At 43.7% G+C, this 18935-nt stretch overlaps 1 protein-coding gene across 1 annotated transcript in view; it reads left to right on the top strand.

Annotated features, from left to right (window-relative positions):
* The first annotated feature begins 233 nt into the window (after window positions 1-233).
* Window positions 234-18935, top strand: part of yars2 (tyrosyl-tRNA synthetase 2, mitochondrial) — a 42570-nt gene continuing 23868 nt past the window's right edge. The window contains exons 1-3 of the mRNA XM_037683032.1: window positions 234-1016; window positions 6586-6753; window positions 6875-7030. Coding sequence (XP_037538960.1) covers window positions 235-1016; window positions 6586-6753; window positions 6875-7030 — 1106 coding nt within the window. The 5' untranslated portion in view covers window position 234. The remainder of the gene's footprint in view (window positions 1017-6585; window positions 6754-6874; window positions 7031-18935) is intronic.

Raw genomic sequence — 18935 nt, 5'->3', positions numbered from 1 at the left:
GAGTGTGAGAGCCTGTGTGAAGTTAATGTAGCCTTTTACTGATAAGAATGAGTTTGTATGTTTATTTTTACAATACAGTGGTATGCAACGTTTAAAAATGTAATTCTTAATGTGAAAATATAATACAACATGATCCTGCGGTTTTTCTGTGGCTGTCGTTAGAACCAGGACACCAGGAGGCGCTCAACTCTTCAACGGTTTCTCCAGCTCCACTTCCGGGTCACATTGATCAACATGGCGGCACCCATGGTGTGTTGTCATGTATGGCGGCTTGTGTCCCGTAGTTTCCTGAGACGAGCACGTATTCGCCTCGCACTCGACTCTAAGCTTCACTGCTGCTCTCCCGCGCGCAGCAGCCTCTTGTTGTCTCTGCACAAACGCGGCATTCTGAAGGACTCGTTCCCAGAACACGCAGCGCAGGACCAGCTCCCCCGGCTGCTCCAGGCCGGCTCTCAGACTGTATACTGCGGCTTTGACCCCACAGCCGACAGTCTCCATGTGGGCAACCTCCTCGCACTCATTGGCCTGCTGCACTTTCGAAGCGCCGGCCATCATGTCATCGCTTTACTCGGAGGAGCGACGGCACAAATCGGAGACCCGAGCGGGAAGGCGAGCGAGCGGGAGCGGATGTCCGCCGAGGTCGTGGCGGCCAACACCCACAGCATTCGGGAAAGCATTCAGAGGATTTTCACCAACCACGAAGTGTATTTTCACGAGAGCTCCAAGACGCTGGGCAGCGTCACTGTCCTGAACAACCTGAGCTGGTATAAAAACTGCAGCGTCGTGGACTTCTTGTCGGAGGCCGGGAGGCACTTCCGGATGGGCACCATGCTGAGCCGCCACAGCGTGCAGGCCCGGCTGAAGAGCACAGACGGGATGAGCCTGGCCGAGTTCACCTACCAGATGTTCCAAGCTTACGACTTCCACCACCTGAACCAAGTCTACGGCTGCAGGGTTCAGCTCGGAGGCACCGACCAGCTGGGCAATCTGATGTCTGGACACGAGTACATTCACAAGTATGTCCAGGAAACCATCATGTGTTCATATTCAGTACTGGACAGAGTCCAGGTGACCCACACACAAGGATGTCAGATTTCCAGGTTTTTCTAAGAAGTTTTTTTTTTTTTTTTTGGAGTCAAGCCACATTTATTTATATAGCACATTTAAAACAGTAACTGTTATCAAAGTGCTTACCAAAAAAGATCACAGCATCAAATATTAATAACAACATATTACAGCAACGTGAATAAAAGCATAAAAACAAATATAATGAGAAACGATGAAATACTAAATCAAATCACCCTGCGTTAAATGTCAGGGAGTAAAACAAAATGAACACAATCATCAACAACGAAATACCAAATGAGATCAGACAGTGTTAAATGCCAATGAGTACAGATGTGTCAGTGAGTACAGATGTATTTTGAGGAGAGATTTAAAAATAGAGACTGAGGTGGCCTGTCAAATGTTGATGGGCAGATTATTCCAGAGTTTAGGGCCCATGACTGAACACGCCCAATCTCCTCTGAGCTTCAGCTGGTTTTTGGTATGGCCAAAAGCAGCTGGTCTGATGATCTCAAGGCCCAAGAAGGAGCATAAGGATGAAGTAGGTCAGAGAGGTATGAGGGTGCAAGGCCATTAACACACTTAAATAGCAGAAGAGTCTTAAAATCAACTCTGACACGCACAGGAAGCCAGTGAAGGGAGGACAGAACTGGAGTAATGTGCTCAAACCTGTGAGTTCCTGTTAGTAGCCGAGCTGCAGCATTTTGGACAAACTGGAGACGTGAGAGAGAGACCTGACTGACCCCAGCATAAAGCGTTACAGTAGTCCAGCCGGGTTGTAATAAATGCATGGACTAATTTTTCAAGGTCGGATCTGGACAGCACGGACTTGAGCTTAGCTATCTGCCTTAGCTGATAGAAGCTTTTTTGAAGAACAGAATTTATCTGCTTATTAAACTTAAAGTCCAAGTCTCAAACTTTCCCGAGCTTGGTAACAGACTGTTTTAGATATGGCTGAAGGGAGTCCAGGTTTGCAGGATCAGTGGCAGAGCTAGGGTTAAACACAATGACCTCAGTCTTCTGATCATTAAGGGGCTGTTTATACAGCGCGTATTTTGAGTGTATCCGCAGGTTTCTCTCTGCGGTTCTGCTGATCATTTACACGACACCAGTGACCCCCCTTTTTGAATCTGGAGGTTTCTGAATCCACCTTCCAGAGTGGAGGTTTTTCGCTGACCCCCAGCTGATAATGTAAACATCTCCCGCTGAGGCTTTGTGTTAAACCACATGCGCACACGCACGCGCGGACAGATGCTATATTTCTATCAACATGGCGGCGGATACACTGCCTTCAGAACCTCGACTGATGGAATATATTTTAATCTCGTAGTTAATTTACGTCAGATTCAGGTGCTGTGACCGACATCTGTGTTGGAAGAGACACAATCTGATCCAGTTCTAATGTCGCTGTTTATAGAACGAGGCACGCGCACACGTCACGCTGCACTATAACATAAACGTGCTAAATAACAAGTTTAATAATAATAAACAATATTTATGTTAGTGTGAAATATAATGAAGCTCTGAGCTAAATGAAGCTATCTGGACATTATGTAATTCAAATTTAAAATTATGATAAACATAAAGCGTGAACACTGAAGTTGAAAATGAAGACATCAGGTTTAATTTTTATTTATTTATTCAACACCACAAACTGTATGTCACACAAACAATGACAATTAAACTGAACACACTATTAAAACACGTTACCTGAACTTGAATGGATTGAATAAAACAACTGAGGGGAATTTTAAATAAATAGTTCATCAACATCTCTCTTCGACGTCCTCCTGCAGTTCATCTGGGCCTCGTTCAGAACTGGTCCGCCTGGTGGAAGGACAGCTTCTTCTTCTTTCAGGAAAAAATAAAAACTTGGTTGTTTTGTTACCGAAGTAAACACAAGCTAGCATTATTAAGAACGTTGATTTACCTGCTGTAAAACAGCTACTGATTATCACGGAGTAAAGTCCGACATAGTCGACTCGGTTCTGGTCCACTCAGCGACCGGTGTGGAGCTGTTAGACGAAGCGGTCCCGCTTGGCGTCAAATCTGTCGACTCTCATCCAAAATCCAGCCAGAATCCAGCTTTAACTTGTTGTTACGTTACGTTGTTGTTAGCTGGTTAGCCCAGAGGAAAACAACGTGCCGAGGCAGCATGCATGCGCATTAGGTGAAGGTACAAAATTCACAGCGCCATCTAATGACCTGGCATGGTAACTACAGCGGAATCGGGAGGGCGGGGGGGAATCCTCCGGATGCATGTAAACCCAAAATGCGACCGTGTCAACGCAAATCTTTTCCTCTAATTAACATACGAAAAAACCTACATTTCCCCCCATTGTGTCCGTGTAAATAGGGCCTAAAACTCAAAAAGTTTGCAGCCATCCAAGTCTTGATGTCATCATGACATTTTAACAAAGGGCGAATGGAGGAGGAACTGTTAGGTGTTAACGGCAGATAAATCTGAGAGTCATCAGCATAACAATGAAAGGAAAGACCATGTTTCCTCAAGATAGACCCTAAGGGGAGGAGATACAAAGAAAACAGAAGGGTTCCAAGAATAGAGCCTTGCGGGACCCCGCAGGAAAGAGGCACTGAAGTAGATAGTGTTAGCAAAATTAACACAGAAACTCCTTGTCGCTCAGGTATGAATGGAACCATTTTAACGCTGCACCAGTAATCCCAACCCAGTGTTCTAGCCGGGATAAAAGGATACTGTGGTCCACAGTATCAAATGCAGTGGTAAGGTCAAGGAGTACCAGGACTACAGACTGACCAGAATCATTTGCCAGAAGAATGTCGTTGCAGACCCTAACTAAGGCTGTTTCTGTGCTGTGTAGTTTCTTAAAGTCAGACTGAAAGATCTCAAGAATAGAATTTCGACTCAAGAACTTGTTTAATTGAGTGAAAACTATTTTCTCCAGGATCTTAGAAAGAAAGGGAAGTTTGGAGATAGGTCTGAAGTTTGAGCAGGTTGAAGGGTCAAGTCCGGGTTTTTTTATTAAATGAGTTACCACTGCATGTTTAAAAGCATCAGGAACTACACCTGTAGCCATTCTGCTGTTTATGATGTCAAGAACAGAGAGTCCAATGGAGGGTAGGACCTGTTTAAAAAACGATGCAGGGATGAGGTCAGCAAGGGAACCTGAGGGTTTCATATGACCAATGACGTCATTTAGAAATGAGAGGGAAATGGGTTCAAACTGGTTAAAGACTGATGTGGAGGGGACAAAGACAGAGGGGTCAGCTGTGGTGTGAGGAATCAGTGACCTGATCGACTCAATCTTTTTAACAAAGAAACTGGCAAAGTCATCACACGTAACTGCAGAGACCTCCATGTCGGCAGACTGAGGCACAGTTAAAATGGCGTTAATGGTATTGAAAAGAACGCGGGGATTGTGGCTGTTTGAGGTGATGATTTGGGAGAAATATTTTTTTTTTTTTCTGATTTAACAGTGGCCTGGTACTCTTTGTCACATGATTTTAGCATGATAAAAGAAACGTGAAGTTTGTCCTTCTTCCATTTACGTTTGGCTTTCCTGCATTGATGTTTGGCTGTGCGAGTGATCTCATTCATCCAAGGGTGTGGAGTGCACTTTGATGCCAAATTTTTAATGGTGCAACTAGGTCAAGCACCTTAGCACAGGTCTCTTGGTGTACAGTGATTAGCTCATGAGTGTTCATGGAAGAGGATTCACAGACTGAGAGAGAGTTTTTAGTAAAAGCAGATGAAAAGAGCGCAGCAGTGGAAGGGTTAAATATTTGACCAGGCCTGGCTGGAGGGGGAGGGGTTTGAACTTGTTGACAAAAGAAGTGTTGAAAGAAATGGGTTTGTAGTCAGAGAAAACTGCATCCCCAATTTCTAACTCAGAAACAGATAAACCATAGGTTAACACTAAATCCAGTGTGTGGCCATGCTGGTGAGTTGGTCCTGCAACATTCTGTACAAAGTTCAGAGACTGGATCAGATCTAGAAAGTCCTGAGTCAACGGCTTTTCAGGGCACCAGACATGTATATTGAAATCTCCCAGAATCAAAACCCGATCATATCTGAGAAGAATCCAAGTTAAAAAGTCAGAGAGTTCAGCCATGAAGTCCTTATTATATTTGGGTGGCCTGTATAACACAGCAGAAAAAACAGGATTTGAACGGCCCACCTCAAAACACAGCAGTTCGAAGCTAAAAATTAGCTGGTATCTGTACCAGTTTGCAGTTCCATCGTTTTTTGAAAATAGTTAATAATCCACCACCTTTGCCTGATGTTCTCGGAGCATTAAAATAAGAACAGTCCGGTGGTAAAATTTCCGACAGGGCCATGAACTCACCACAGGAGAACCACCAACTGCACCACCGTGCCCCTACTTTAGCCATTTATGTAGCAAAACATTCAGCTCATTCAGGAGATGGGTGCTGCAACTTTTTTAGTTTAAAATTGAGAGCTCTTTTGTATCTTCAGAAACATTTTTGAGTCTTTTTACCTTTTAAGAAGATTGTTTTTGTTTGTGCCATTTTACTCTGATATAATTATTAAGAAATTAAAATGTCCCTGTGTTGGGTTGACACGTAAACATTGCTAAGAACTAAATTTAAATACGTGATTTAGCAGCTTTCTGTCACAAATATGTCATTTATTGCCATTTCGGTTGAGTCTATGAAAAATAACAAAGAACTCAGTTTGACAGAAAATAATGAGCCAAGTGAGAACTTCTCATCATCAAGTGAAGAATGGTTCAGCTCTCAGGTCTCTTTGCTGGTTTAAACAAACTGTGATTTTCTGATTAGTTTTATGTGCAGTTCATGTTTTATTTTAAGCCTAACACATATTTTGTCCTCCACTTGACCAGTTGTTTTGCACCCCTGCACGTTATGTTTTCATGGTCAGGTGCAAACATAAGTAAACAAACATAAGTAAACAAACATAAGTAAAGCAGCAAAAATAGAAATAATTTTTAAAAGACCTTCAGAACATCTGAAAAACTAGTAACCAAAACCACTTTAAAAGATAACAAGAAAGTCTGGCTTATTAAAAGATTTAGTTATATAAAACGTGCACAATTCTGTGTCCCTGACATGCTCTTCTAATAACTGTTTGGGTTTTTAGGAGTCACTTTATAGATTTTTTTTACTTAGCAGATAGCTTATCTTCTGAACAGGTCTCTTGTAAATGAATCCTCGTGGCTCAATGACACTAACCTGTAGAAATAAAGTTGAAGGAATTTTCAGGTAATGAGCACAGATTTGAACTGTCTGACTAATTTTAAGTTTTAGCCCATTTCACAAGCAAATAACACAATAAAACAATAATTTTGCCTGTTGGGGTCTCTCTTCAGTCCATCATAACTAATACACAAACGTTTTGAATCTGCTTGTATCAACCCAGCTTTATCAACTATACCACTCCAACCAGCCTTTAATACAGACGTGCTTTTCTTCGGTTTGGCTTCTGTCTTGATGTGCAGGTTCTCTGTCTGTGATTTTATAAAGCAGCCCTGTAACACAGAGGTCCTTGTTTATTTTCAGAGTGAGCGGTGAGGAGGTGTATGGCCTCACCATGCCGCTGGTGACCAGCTCTGTCGGGGACAAGCTGGGAAAAACTGCAGGCAACGCAGTGTGGCTGAACAGGGATAAGACGGCTCCATTTGAACTGTACCAGTTCTTCTTCAGGCAGCCTGATGCCAGTGTGGAGGGGTAGGTGGAGGTGACAGCTCATCACTTCTGCTTATGGGATTAAAAATCCAGATTTTAAACTAATTTTGTGAAGGATTTGATCATGCACACTGTAAGAAGCTGATGTCTGCACATTTTGCAGGTACCTGAAGTTGTTTACGTTTCTACCTGCGGCTGAGGTGGACAAACTCATGGAGCAGCAGAGAGTGGACCCCAGCAAACGGCTCGCACAAAAACGACTGGCTGCAGAAGTGACCAAACTGGTGCATGGAAAGGAAGGGCTTGAGAGCGCTAAGAGGTCAGAATGGAACTGTGTGCGTGCGTGTGCATGTTTGTGTGCGTGCACTCTGTTTTTGTGTAGCAAAACTGAAACACTTTGAGCTCGTACATAAAGCAGGAACTAACTCAGCTGATTGGGGAAACAGCAGGAACGTTTGGCACTGCAGAACTTCATTTGCAGTGAATGAATGAATCGGAGGTCGACAACGCTTTCTGTTTGTCTGAGACAACCTGTTTTTGTCTCGAACAACCAGATCTCACCTCAAGGTTGTCCTGTGGACAACTGAATGAAAGTTCTCCATCGCTGCGACAGATTTCATCATAAATAAAACTGAAAGAGACGTGTTTTGTTGTGGCCTTGTTAAATCCATCCAGTCTAAAAATGATACATGAATTGAACTGACACTGCTTTCAACAAATACTGTATTTTCTGCTGTACACGTCGCACCGTCCTATAAGTCACATCAGTCCAAATATGTCTAATAAAGTGGAAAAATCCATAAATATGTTGCGTCACCATATAAGTCGCATCTATTAAGCGTCACCACTGACAACCCGGAAATGTGGGCTGGTGTTGTGCCAAAAATCGATTTGGCAGCCGCATGAGTGTGTACGGGAGGACTTTAACAAGATTACCACTTAAAAACAATTATTTGTTTGCTCAAAATTATAGTAAAGGTGTGTCTCAGTCTAATGTTTGCTTAATAAATGTACTTTAATGGTCAAATCCGCCGCATTTCAAAACCCGATTCGCGGAAGCGGCAGTCACGCAGAGAGATGAGCCTCTGCATTTCTTAGAAATTTAACAAGATAAGCACCTAAAAACAATTATTTGTTTGCTCGAAATTGTAGTAAAGGTGTGTCTTAGTCTAACTTTTCCTTAATAAAAAAATGCACTTTGACATTCAAATCAGCTGTATTTCAAAATCCAATACGCGTAAGCGTGCACGTGCAGAGGGGCGAGACGCTGTTCATTTCTTGAAAATTTAACAAGATAAGCACCTAAAAACAACGACTTGTTTGCTTGACATTATAGTAAAGGTGTGTCTCAGTCTTTTTTTTTTTTTTTGTATTTGATGGCCTCCCTTCTCCCCTTACAGCCATCCTCTCCACACCATTATTATGAAATATTTATTCTAGCGATTATCTAGTGTAGTTTTTTTTTTTTTTTTTTGTAATAGGATAGAAAGAAAGAAAAGACAAAGTAAGACTCCAAAATATAAGAAATATACACAAAGAGAGCACACGGCAAAACACCTGGCCACTGTCTGTTCACCTGCAAAGAACATGACAAAACACAGCAACAAAATACATATGTATAAAGAACTTAAAATATTCATGGCTTTGCAGTAAGTTTCCATAAATATATATACCCATACCTACACCTATATACATATATACATACACATGAATATACATTCATATACATATCTATATATCTACATATAAAGCCTACATAAGCATCCCTGCATCTATTTGTATGTGGTTGTGAGCATGCATAAGTGTATAAGGCTTCTCTAATAGAACATTTAATAGTAACTGTGAAGCAGCAGAGACCCAACCCCCAAGACCAGAGGAAGACGAAAAAGGGGGGACCAGAGCCCAAGACCCCAGGAGGGACCCCGACCGCGGAGCCCCCAGGGCCACCCACACAGGACGAACCACTCAACCACCCCCCAGATCGGACCACAGGGGAGAACCGGAAGATCCCCACCAGCGACCACATACAGTGACCCCCCCGGGGCCAACAGCGACAAACTCATAGGCCCCCGCCGGAACCCGCCGCACAGATGCAGGTCCAGGCCCGGGCACCGAGGCCCGGGCACCGAGGCCCGGGCACCGAGGACTCACACCACCCAGGCCAAGGCCTGACAGGGCCAGAGGACCCGAGCCCCACCAGGCAGACACCAGGCCGAGCCGACACACGCCCAAGCGCCCAGCCCCCGACACCAAGGGCCCACCCCACCAGGGGGCCGCGCGATAGGGGCGCGATGCCAAGCACCCCCAGTTGTATCAAAGAGGGGGCAGTCCGAGTCTCGGCCTAACAAATACCCATTCATACACAGACACAATCACACAGTCCCAGCCTCATTCTCACACTCACTCACTCAAAGACATACAATAACAATACATTTCATTCTTATTCCCGATACGCACTCTATACCCCCCAGGTCCAAGATATGTACCCGCCCTCTACAGGGGGCAGCCCATGCCCAAACCCAGGAGGTAGATCCATTCATTCTCGAGCGGAGAGGAGCCAATATCCCAGACCTGGCCCAGGCCACGCCCAGCCGACAGGACACCCCCCGGCACGAAGAGGTCACGCCACCGACCACCCCCAAACACCGCCAACAACCAAGCACGCGCCCCCAGCCGACCGCCCGCCAGCCGCCCCGCCAGCCACCCCGGCCAGCAGGCCAACCATGGCACCCTAGAGCCAAGCTCAGGGGGTCCTAACAACCCCAGTGTTTTGCTTTCTGATTAGCAAAGGTGACCACTGGAAGTAGCGATAAGCACCTTTGCTTGCAGCCTCTCCTCCAAGGGGTCCGGAAGCTAACCTCAGCGCCGTGGTATTACCTGCAGCTGTCTAAAGTAGCCTCATTAAGGCTGCGACGAGGTGATTCATCCAGAAAATTAACGACCTTCTATCCATGAGTCACACCCTAATCTCACTCTGTTACCTAGAACCTCCAAGCAGCAGGGATGGGTCATCTGGTCCAGAGAAACTCACGTTGTGGCCGCTCACCTCTCAATGTAGCGTTGCAATTGTTAACTGTTCTGGTAATCTTTAGGGCCCTGGATGATGGGCCCAAGGGTGTTTGTCACTCATTGGCTAGTAAACCTTTCAAAACCTCCCATTTTTATGTTGTTAAGTGAACCAAGCATTGCCATGTATTTGTTCAATAAGGGTGAAATAATAGTCCAGATTTATACGTTTTGCTTTGCTTTAATCAACAATTTGCGCAGGGGTACAGCAACAGGCACAATTTTATGATTAATTTTCATGATTACACAGGATACACTTTCTTCACTAAAATAAGGTAATGGATTCCTCTTGATGACTTCTAATCCCCAAGAGCCCTTGGGGATTTTGTGAACACTACCTTCACTCAGACCTTTCACACATCAAGCCAAAAGAGGTTTTCTCTCAACTCCCTCATGAACCAGAAACACCTCCGAGCAAAACCCACTAGTACCCAGTTTAATACTCTTGAATTTATCCTGTATGCTAAATTTCTAATCTGATGAATTAATTTATTTAGACCAGAAGGACAGGGCAGTCCGCTTACCATGATTCTAAGGTGACCCTCAGGGAATCTTTGTGATGGCAAGTGGCATATTTCCCGCCTCCCAGGAGGGAAGTACGGGCCAACCCAAACCAGAAGCAGCTTATGCCAAATTGAAGAAATCAGAGCTTTGGATGAGCCCTGGCCAAGCTTTTTAGAAGTAGGACACTTCTTCAGTCTGCAGTTGCAAGTGGAGACTTAAATCCAATCCCATTTCAGTGAGAAGAGAAGTAAATCCCAGCCTTGTCTCAAACCGATAAAATCCAACTTCTTTCGGGCGTCTCTGATCCTCTGACTGCTTCCTGCTTGTAGTTCCTTCTGCTCGACTCTTCGACTCAGCTTTGACCAAGTTTCATCAGTTCAGCCTGTATTTAAAGACTTCTTTTCCCCTCCTCCTCTTAAGGAGGGGTTAGGGGCCTTTCCTGGAAAATGATATCATCTTTTTTCCAGTAACTGACTTTTGTTTTGCACTTCAACCGGTTCTAACCGGTTCTTTGGGTTTTTCCCCAAAGTTGTTTTCGCTCTGCTTCTGGTACTTTCCAGAACTTGTTATTCACTTTGTGTTTCCTGTTTTGCTCAGAAGTGCGTCACCACGAGATGAGTTGAGTTGAACCTCATGACCTTCTGTTTTGTTACCATGGCTTCTTCAATTACACATGCTTTTCTCTAATAGTTCAAAATAACTCATGCAAAACTTTTACAAAGGTTATACATTGATCACTATTCTCAGCTTGTTTTTCATACATTCATAGCTGGCCTCTGCTCTCTTTCCTTTGCTCAAGGCAAGTACAGACTTGTCTTAGACAGGCATGTCCAGACTTGTCTATAGTTACATCAGGCCTCGGATCTTGCTCTTTTCACTTCAACACTTTTCAAGTAAATCACACAATTATACAATGGATTATACAATTCTTATAAATCAATACATATCATTAGTTGATTACTTGTTGATTATTGGTAAACACTTTTGATTACACATTTTTATATTTAGCTTGATTTAAAGCAGAAGTTCAGTCCTTCTGTTTTCAGCTGCTGAGGAGAACTTGATCAGGCTTCACCTTTATTAAAGCTGGTTGTCTGCTACATCATCACTTGACACCAGGTTTATCGACACCAGGGAGAGCACAGCGCCAGCACCGCCCATGGCAATCCCCCAGACCCCGAACCCCCACATAGTCCTGGTCAACACCTGACGGCCTGCCCTTATCCCGGACCCCACCCCAGGAATGGCAGTTGGGGAACTAGGGGGGTGAGAAAAAAAAAAAGACCCTGACACATACACCCCCGCCCCTAGATGTGCTGTTGATGTGTGTTGTTGTATAGTGCCATTAAAAAGGAAAGAAGAAGGAGCAAAGGCGGGCATGATGCCAGTTTCCCCTCCACCCCAACTCTATCCAAACCCTAGTGTCTAAATGCAACCGTTGTAAGTGAGCACAGGCACATGGGGCGAGAGTAAAGTCATACCACCACCCATAGCCATGTGCCCACCTCAAGTTCCAAGAGCGTCCGCCCAAATGCCGACAGAGCCAGGAAGCACCGGGAGCGAGCCCCCACCACAGGAAAGGGGCCAGCCAGTCGGCCATGCACAGTCCCAGGCCGCCCCCAAGGACATCCACCCAGTCCCCACCCCAGAAGAAATACTACACCCACCCCTCATAAAGGTGTGTCTCAGTCTAACATTTGATTAATAAAAGGACTTTTAATGGTCAAATCAGCTGTATTTCAAAAGTATGTGCTGCCTCAGTGCTCAGGGAGCACACAGAGATGAGAAAAGAAGGAGGAACACTGCTTGTTTCTTCCAAATTTGACAAGAAAACCACCTAAAACAATTATTTGTTTGCTCGACATAATAGTAAAGGTGTGTCTCAGTTGAACTTTTACTTAATAAATGCACTTTAAATCAGCTGCATTTCACCGTGGCGGTGCAGCGAAATGAAGCTGATTTGGTGGTTGCTCCAGGCGAGCTGGATGAAGGTGGCAGGCTATGGCAAGCTGATTGTGTCATTGATAGCCACTTACCTATTACATGACACAACGGCATGCCATACTACTCGAGTGTCATCTAGTGGTTGAAAATGGTAGTGTTCAATATTTTCAGTCAATGAATGAAAACAGTGATATCTCAGGCAAAAATTTGTTTATATATATATATATATATATATATATTTTTTTTTTTTTTTTTTTCATTTAGCCTTTATTTATCCAGGTTAGTCTCATTGAGCCACGATAACTCATTTTCAAGAGAGACCTGTTTAGGGAGCACATGGTGGGGGTTAAGGGCCTTGCTCATGGGCCCAGAGTGGGGCGAATGAGGGTGGGGGCAAGTGTGGGTGTTTCACCTACCCCACCCACAATTTTGATGTTGTCGGGGCCGGGGCGTGAACTGGCAATCTTCGGATCACAAGCCCACCTCTCTAACCTCTGCGCCACCACTCCCCATATATATGGAAAAAAATCCATAAATATGTTGCTTCGGCATATAAGTCACAGGGCATGCAAATTTAGCAAAAAACTGACTTATATGCCGAAAAATATGGTAAAGGGAACCAGATTCACAGTTTGAGCCAATCAGAGGGCAGGTCGTGCTGTTTGAAACATGGCGGGTGATCTCAGTGTTCCAAACGTAGAGACAGACTGCAGGTGAGAGCAAATGACTCAAACAAATAAATACATCATTAAACCATTTATGACCAAGAAGGAATAGGCAGAACCCAAGTGCTTCTTATGGCTCTCCTTTCAGTTTGCCATGGATCCCCAGAACACAAACATGTCAAACAAAACCAACAACCACACATGAACAAACAGAACATTTTTATTCAATATACAATACAATAATAATGTCATCCTCCCTCTTTGCACCTATTTATCCATCCATCCATCCATTTTCTTCCGCTTATCTGAGGTCGGGTCGCGGGGGTAGCAGCCTAAGTAGGGAGGCCCAGACTTCCCTCTCTTCAGCCACTTGGTCCAGCTCCTCCGGAGGAATCCCAAGGCGTTCCCAGGCCAGCCGAGAAACATAGTCCCTCCAGCGTGTCCTGGGTTTTTCTCTGGGCCTCCTCCCGGTGGGACGTGCCCGGAACACCTCACCAGGGAGGTGTCCAGGAGGCATCCTAACCAGATGCCCAAGCCACCTCAACTGGCTCCTCTCGATGTGGAGAAGTAGCGGCACTACTCTTGAGTCCCTCCCGGATGATCGAGCTTCTCACCCTATCTCTAAGGGAGAGCCCAGACACCCTGCGGAGAAAACTCATTTTGGCCACTTGTATCTGAGATCTCGTTCTTTCGGTCACAACCCAAAGCTCATGACCATAGATGAGGGCAGGAATGTAGATCGACCGGTAAATTGAGAGCTTCGCCTTTTGACTCAGCTCTCTCTTCACTGCGACAGACCTGTACAGCGCCCGCTTCACTGCAGACGCTGCACCTATCCACCTATCGATCTCGCGCTCCATTTTTCCCTCATTCGTGAACAAGACCCCGAGATACTTGAACTCCTCCACTTGGGGCAGGACCTCCTCCCTGCCCCGGAGAGGGCACTCTACCCTTTTCCGGCTCAAGACCATGGCCTCAGATTTGGAGGAACTGATCCTCATCCCAGCTGCGTCACACTCGGCTGCGAACCGTTTTATTTATATAAATATAAATTATTATTACTCTATTAATATTTTTTATTATAGGGGAGTGGTGGCACAGAGGTTAGAGAAGGTGGGCCTGTGATCGGAAGATCACCGGTTCAAGCCGACAACATCAAAAATGTGGGTGGGGTAGGTGAAGCACCCACACCTGCCCCCACCCTCATTCCTCCCACTCTGGGCCCTTGAGCAAGGCCCTTAACCCCCACCATCTGCTCCTCCGGGTGTTCTAGATATCAGCTCTCTGCTCCACACAGAGGGCTGTGGTAGCTCGGTGGTCTGTGATTGCGTCAGGAAGGGCATCCGGCGTAAAAATAACTGCCAAGTCTTTGTGCGACTTAGTTCGCTGTGGCGACCCCTAACGCAGGGAGCAGCCGAAAGAAGAAAAAATAATAATAATGTTTTTTATTATACTGAAAAATATAAAAGCAACACTTTTGTTTTTGCTCCCATTTTTCATGAGCTGAACTAAAGATCTAAGACTTTTCTATATACACAGTAGACCTTTTTCCCTAAATATTGTTCATAAATCTGTGTCAGTGAGCACTTCTCCTTTGCTGAGATGTTCCAGCCACCTCACAGGTCCAGCAGATCAAGATGTTTATTAGACAGCATGATTATTGTACAGGTGTGTCTTAGGCTGACCACAATAAAAGGCCACTGTAAAATGTGCAGTTTTATCACAGCACACTAGATATGTTTACATGTGCAAAATTATTTGACCGGATTGAAATATTTTCAGATAAAATAAACCAAATGTATTGTTTACATGGGCACAATCTGTTCATGACGAGCGTTGACATGCAGCTTTTATTCTGAACAGAAGTACTGACATGCAGTAAACGGTACACGGTAGAAACAATAGAAATTTAGCCTACGATATAGATCTGTCTTCTACCAACTAACCGCAGTAATGCTGTGTCTGATGTAAAATCAGAGTTTTCAGTTTAATTGTTGCTTTTTTTTTGTTGAAAACTGTGCGCAAGTGGCGTTAAAATCTTTTCTTCGAGAGCTAAGTAGCAAAGCTACAAGCTAGCTACGGCCGGCTTGCCGTAGTGTTGCCGTATTCTGACGCATGCGCAAAACGCTGTGTTACGTCGAAAGTTGTTTTTTTCCCCCCGTCGAAAGTTAAATTAAGCATTGGTCATCTTTTGAGAAACCTGCTCTCTGATCTGTGAAAAGAACGCTGTGTTGTGTGATTTTACTGTGAGACCCTCTGGTAGTGATGTTACCTCTAACACCGAAGCTTCAAAGCACGCTTCAAACTCGACAGGGTAGTTATGGTGAAGCAGTGGGCCGGAGCTCGCTTCATGTGACGTCACCAATGACGTGTGAACCACTTCACTGCTTCATTCAGACCGAGTCAGCTGACTGCTTCGAGTTGACAGGCGGAGTTTCAAACATTTGGCGCGATTCAGTGCATTTAAGATGGCTCAAGCCTCGGTACACATCCCTGTTCTACACATATACGTTATGAACAGCTCTTGTTTTTTGATATTCAGACAGTGGTTCATTTGAGTCGGATCCTGTCAGAACAAGATCCTGGAACTCTATAATTTTGACCACTCGGATCCACCAGCTCCGCCCCTAAAAGTCCAAAGTCATTGCGCATTTTTATTTTGATGATTTATTAAAAGTACAATGAGTGGATGTTCTGGCTGCGCCACGCTCCTGCCAGCAGAGACACGGACTGCATGTCCCGCGGGGAGCGTCTTCATCCTCCTCCAGCTATGCGTCCTGAGACCGTTGTTTTACGCACAGCGTCTCCACACAGCTCTGCAGGATGTGTGTGTCGGAACTCCTGCATACATTACATTGCATAACATTTCAGACATAAAAAATAAGCTTACAGTAAAAAAAAAAACCGAGTGAAATGTTTGATGTGTATTACATCATGTTTCAAAACAACGGCACTAATTAGTCAAAATAACAGCGACCAAAAGGTCGAAAAGACAATTTATCTAAAATAAATGGATGGATGGCAGTGAGATTAGAGCAGAACACACAGGACTGAATTCAGCTGAGAAGAGTTCAAGTCAGCAGTGTGTGTGTGTGTGTGTGTATGTGTGTGTGGCGGGGGGGGGGGGGGGGGGGGGGGGGTTAGGACCTGACAGACTATCAAGGACGTGCATTCATACACAGGCTTGTTAATTGTTGCTCTGTAAAATATTAATTTCAATTCAACCTTTATTTATGCAGGTTTAGCCTCATTGAGCCTCGTCAAGAGAGACCTGTTTTTAACCAGTTTATTCAAATTTTTAACAACCTGTTAAAATAATCCAAAATGCAGAAAATGGCATCTCTTTCATTCCAATTTTTCTGGGAGAGGACACACGGACCCCCCCCCCCCACACACACACACACACCCACAGTTCACATTCTTTTTAAATTAGCCTACAGTTATATGGGTAAATTACTCAGAATCTTTAATGAGGTACTAAGAACACATGTACAACACACATATATACAAACATAAGTGCTATTAATTACGCAAGAAGTGCATCGTATTCGCAGGACTTCAGTTGGTGCAACAATCGCTACTGCCAGTAGATGTCACCCAAGGGAATTGAATGAAGCTTCGGGTAGTGAACCACTTTATGACACAATGGTTCAAAATTATTCTATGATTCTAAAAGCTTCATTTTGACATCACTACCCTCTGGTCAAAGACACAGACTCATTTTGTGTCAGCTTTCCTTTAAAGCTGAAGGCGTCGCCCACTAGAGGGTTGGAGGGTGAAGTGTTTTCAGTTGCTGCTCTGTTGTTCATTTCTCAAATGAGAATACTGGAAACTGTTAACAACATATTCTTTTGTTTAAAACATGTGGCTAAAACTACATTTGATCTTTTGCACCGTTTTGCACTACAAGCAAGTAGCCTAATACTTGATTTGTTTATTATTTAAAAACTCTCTGGACCTAGTAGTGGAATTTTTTAAATTCAAAATATATGATGGCAAACGTGAATAAATAAAAACTTGTAAATGAACCTTGTTCGGTCTGTTTCCAGTCTTTATTGAATTTGCCTGCAATGACATATGCTGGTGAAGATTCTCAGTCATCCAGGACATGGTAAATCCAAAAACGTTCAAGGCAAAAACAACTGGACTTTATTTGTAACAGAAGATGTTTCGCTCCTCATCCGCAGAGTTAGCTCCTTGGATGAGGAGCGAAACGTCTTCTGTTACAAGTAAAGTCCAGTTGTTTTTGTCTTGAACGTTTTTGGATTTGCCTGCAATGACTTTTTAAATCCAGCAGATGTCGCCATTAAGTGATACAGCAACACAATTTCAACACCGACGTATCATCAATATCATCAGTTCCCTTTCTACAGTTGATACTAATTCTGTCATGTAATTTCCTGAATAAAATTAATTAGTATAATTTGCAAATGTAACAAAATTCAACTTTTGCCCCTTTTCCATTAGTACCGGTATGGGCCGACTCGACCCTACTTGGCCCGGTTCTGAGGCTTTTCCATTAGTACCGGTACTTAGCACCTGTTACTATTTTCAGTACCCTTGGCTCTGTGGTTCTAACCGGTACGAAGAGGTACAAAAACGTGACGTCAGAACACTGTCGGTCACTGATTGGTCGGGGGCGGAGTCGGGGGCGGAGTCACTGGATCCTTCAGAAACGTTTCAAAATAATAATCCGCCATTTGCAATTTCTCGGACTGGAGCAGCGGCTGGACTTATTTTAAAGATTTTAAAAACAATACTGACAAAATCTTGGTCTAATGTTGATGTGCTGGCATTTTTTGTGCTTGGTGGCCGACAACATAATTTAGAGCAAGCTGGATGGAGCTCTGCTGGTGTACCCCGATCCTCCGTCCGGAGCCTCCGAGCGCCAGACCGGGCAGAGCGTCATCTCCCCGGCTCCAAGTTCAGCTGGTCACCGCGGAAGATCCATCGATGTGCTGACTCGGAGGCTCGGGTTCCGGATACCAGCCTTGTGTGCTCAGAGCTCCGCTGGTCACTGCAAAGCTGGAGATGGGGACTCACAGATGGCCGTTGCTAGACCCCGGCCGCGCGTAATCATGAAGGCTGAATCCCGATCCCACCCGGCAGTCAGGCGGACTGGACAGTCTGGGACGGACGGTGGAAGCGATTTTTAAATAAAATAATATTTTGTTTTTATACAAAAAATGTTTAAAAAAAATTGCTGAAGCGATTTAAAAATGATTACTATTTTTTTACACGTAAAATGTTTTTTAAAATCGCTTCCACCGTTCGTCGCAGACCCGTCTCTGTCCGCCTGTCTGCGCGGGTCGGACCTTCATGATTACGCGCGGCAGGGGTCTTGGAACAGCCTCTGTGAGTCACCAGCTGAGCTGGAGCTGGGAGGATGAGTCTCCCAGCCTCCTCCTCTCCGGAGGAAAGGATCAGTGAGACCAGCAGAGCGTTGAAGATTAAAATAAATAAAAAAAAGACGGTGCCAGCTTCATCGTGAAATCCTGTTTTCACTTTAATGACTGTTAACTCAACTGAAAATCATAAAAAGACAAAACTATTGGATCTCAGGAATATTTCCCTCAAACATGTTTAAAGAAGAGACGACCTTCAGTTCAACTTTATTTTAACTCACAAATGTACAAATCACAAAACAAGAACTTTAAAGCAAAGCTAAAAATAAAATGTATATATGTGAACAAGAAAGAAAACCACACATTTAAAAATGAACATTAAAAGTAGACACAATGAGTGCAAATACATCAAATGATGATGAAAACCTATAAAAAATTAAATCTAATGTTTTTGTAGAATCTGGTTCATCAGAGTTTTAATTTATATACATATATATATATATATTTATATCTATAAATATATATAGATAAATATATATGCATATATATATATAAATACATATATATGTAATTTATATACATATATATTTATATCTACTATAAATAAATATAGATAAATATATGTATATATATAAATACATATATATGTATATAAATATATATGAATATATATAAATACATATATATGTATATAAATACA

The sequence above is a fragment of the Nematolebias whitei genome, chromosome 10 (genome assembly GCF_014905685.2).
Source record: "Nematolebias whitei isolate Nwh7 chromosome 10, NemWhi1, whole genome shotgun sequence".
In the NCBI taxonomy this organism is placed as follows: domain Eukaryota; kingdom Metazoa; phylum Chordata; class Actinopteri; order Cyprinodontiformes; family Rivulidae; genus Nematolebias; species Nematolebias whitei.
This window is presented reverse-complemented; position numbering and strand designations above follow the sequence as displayed.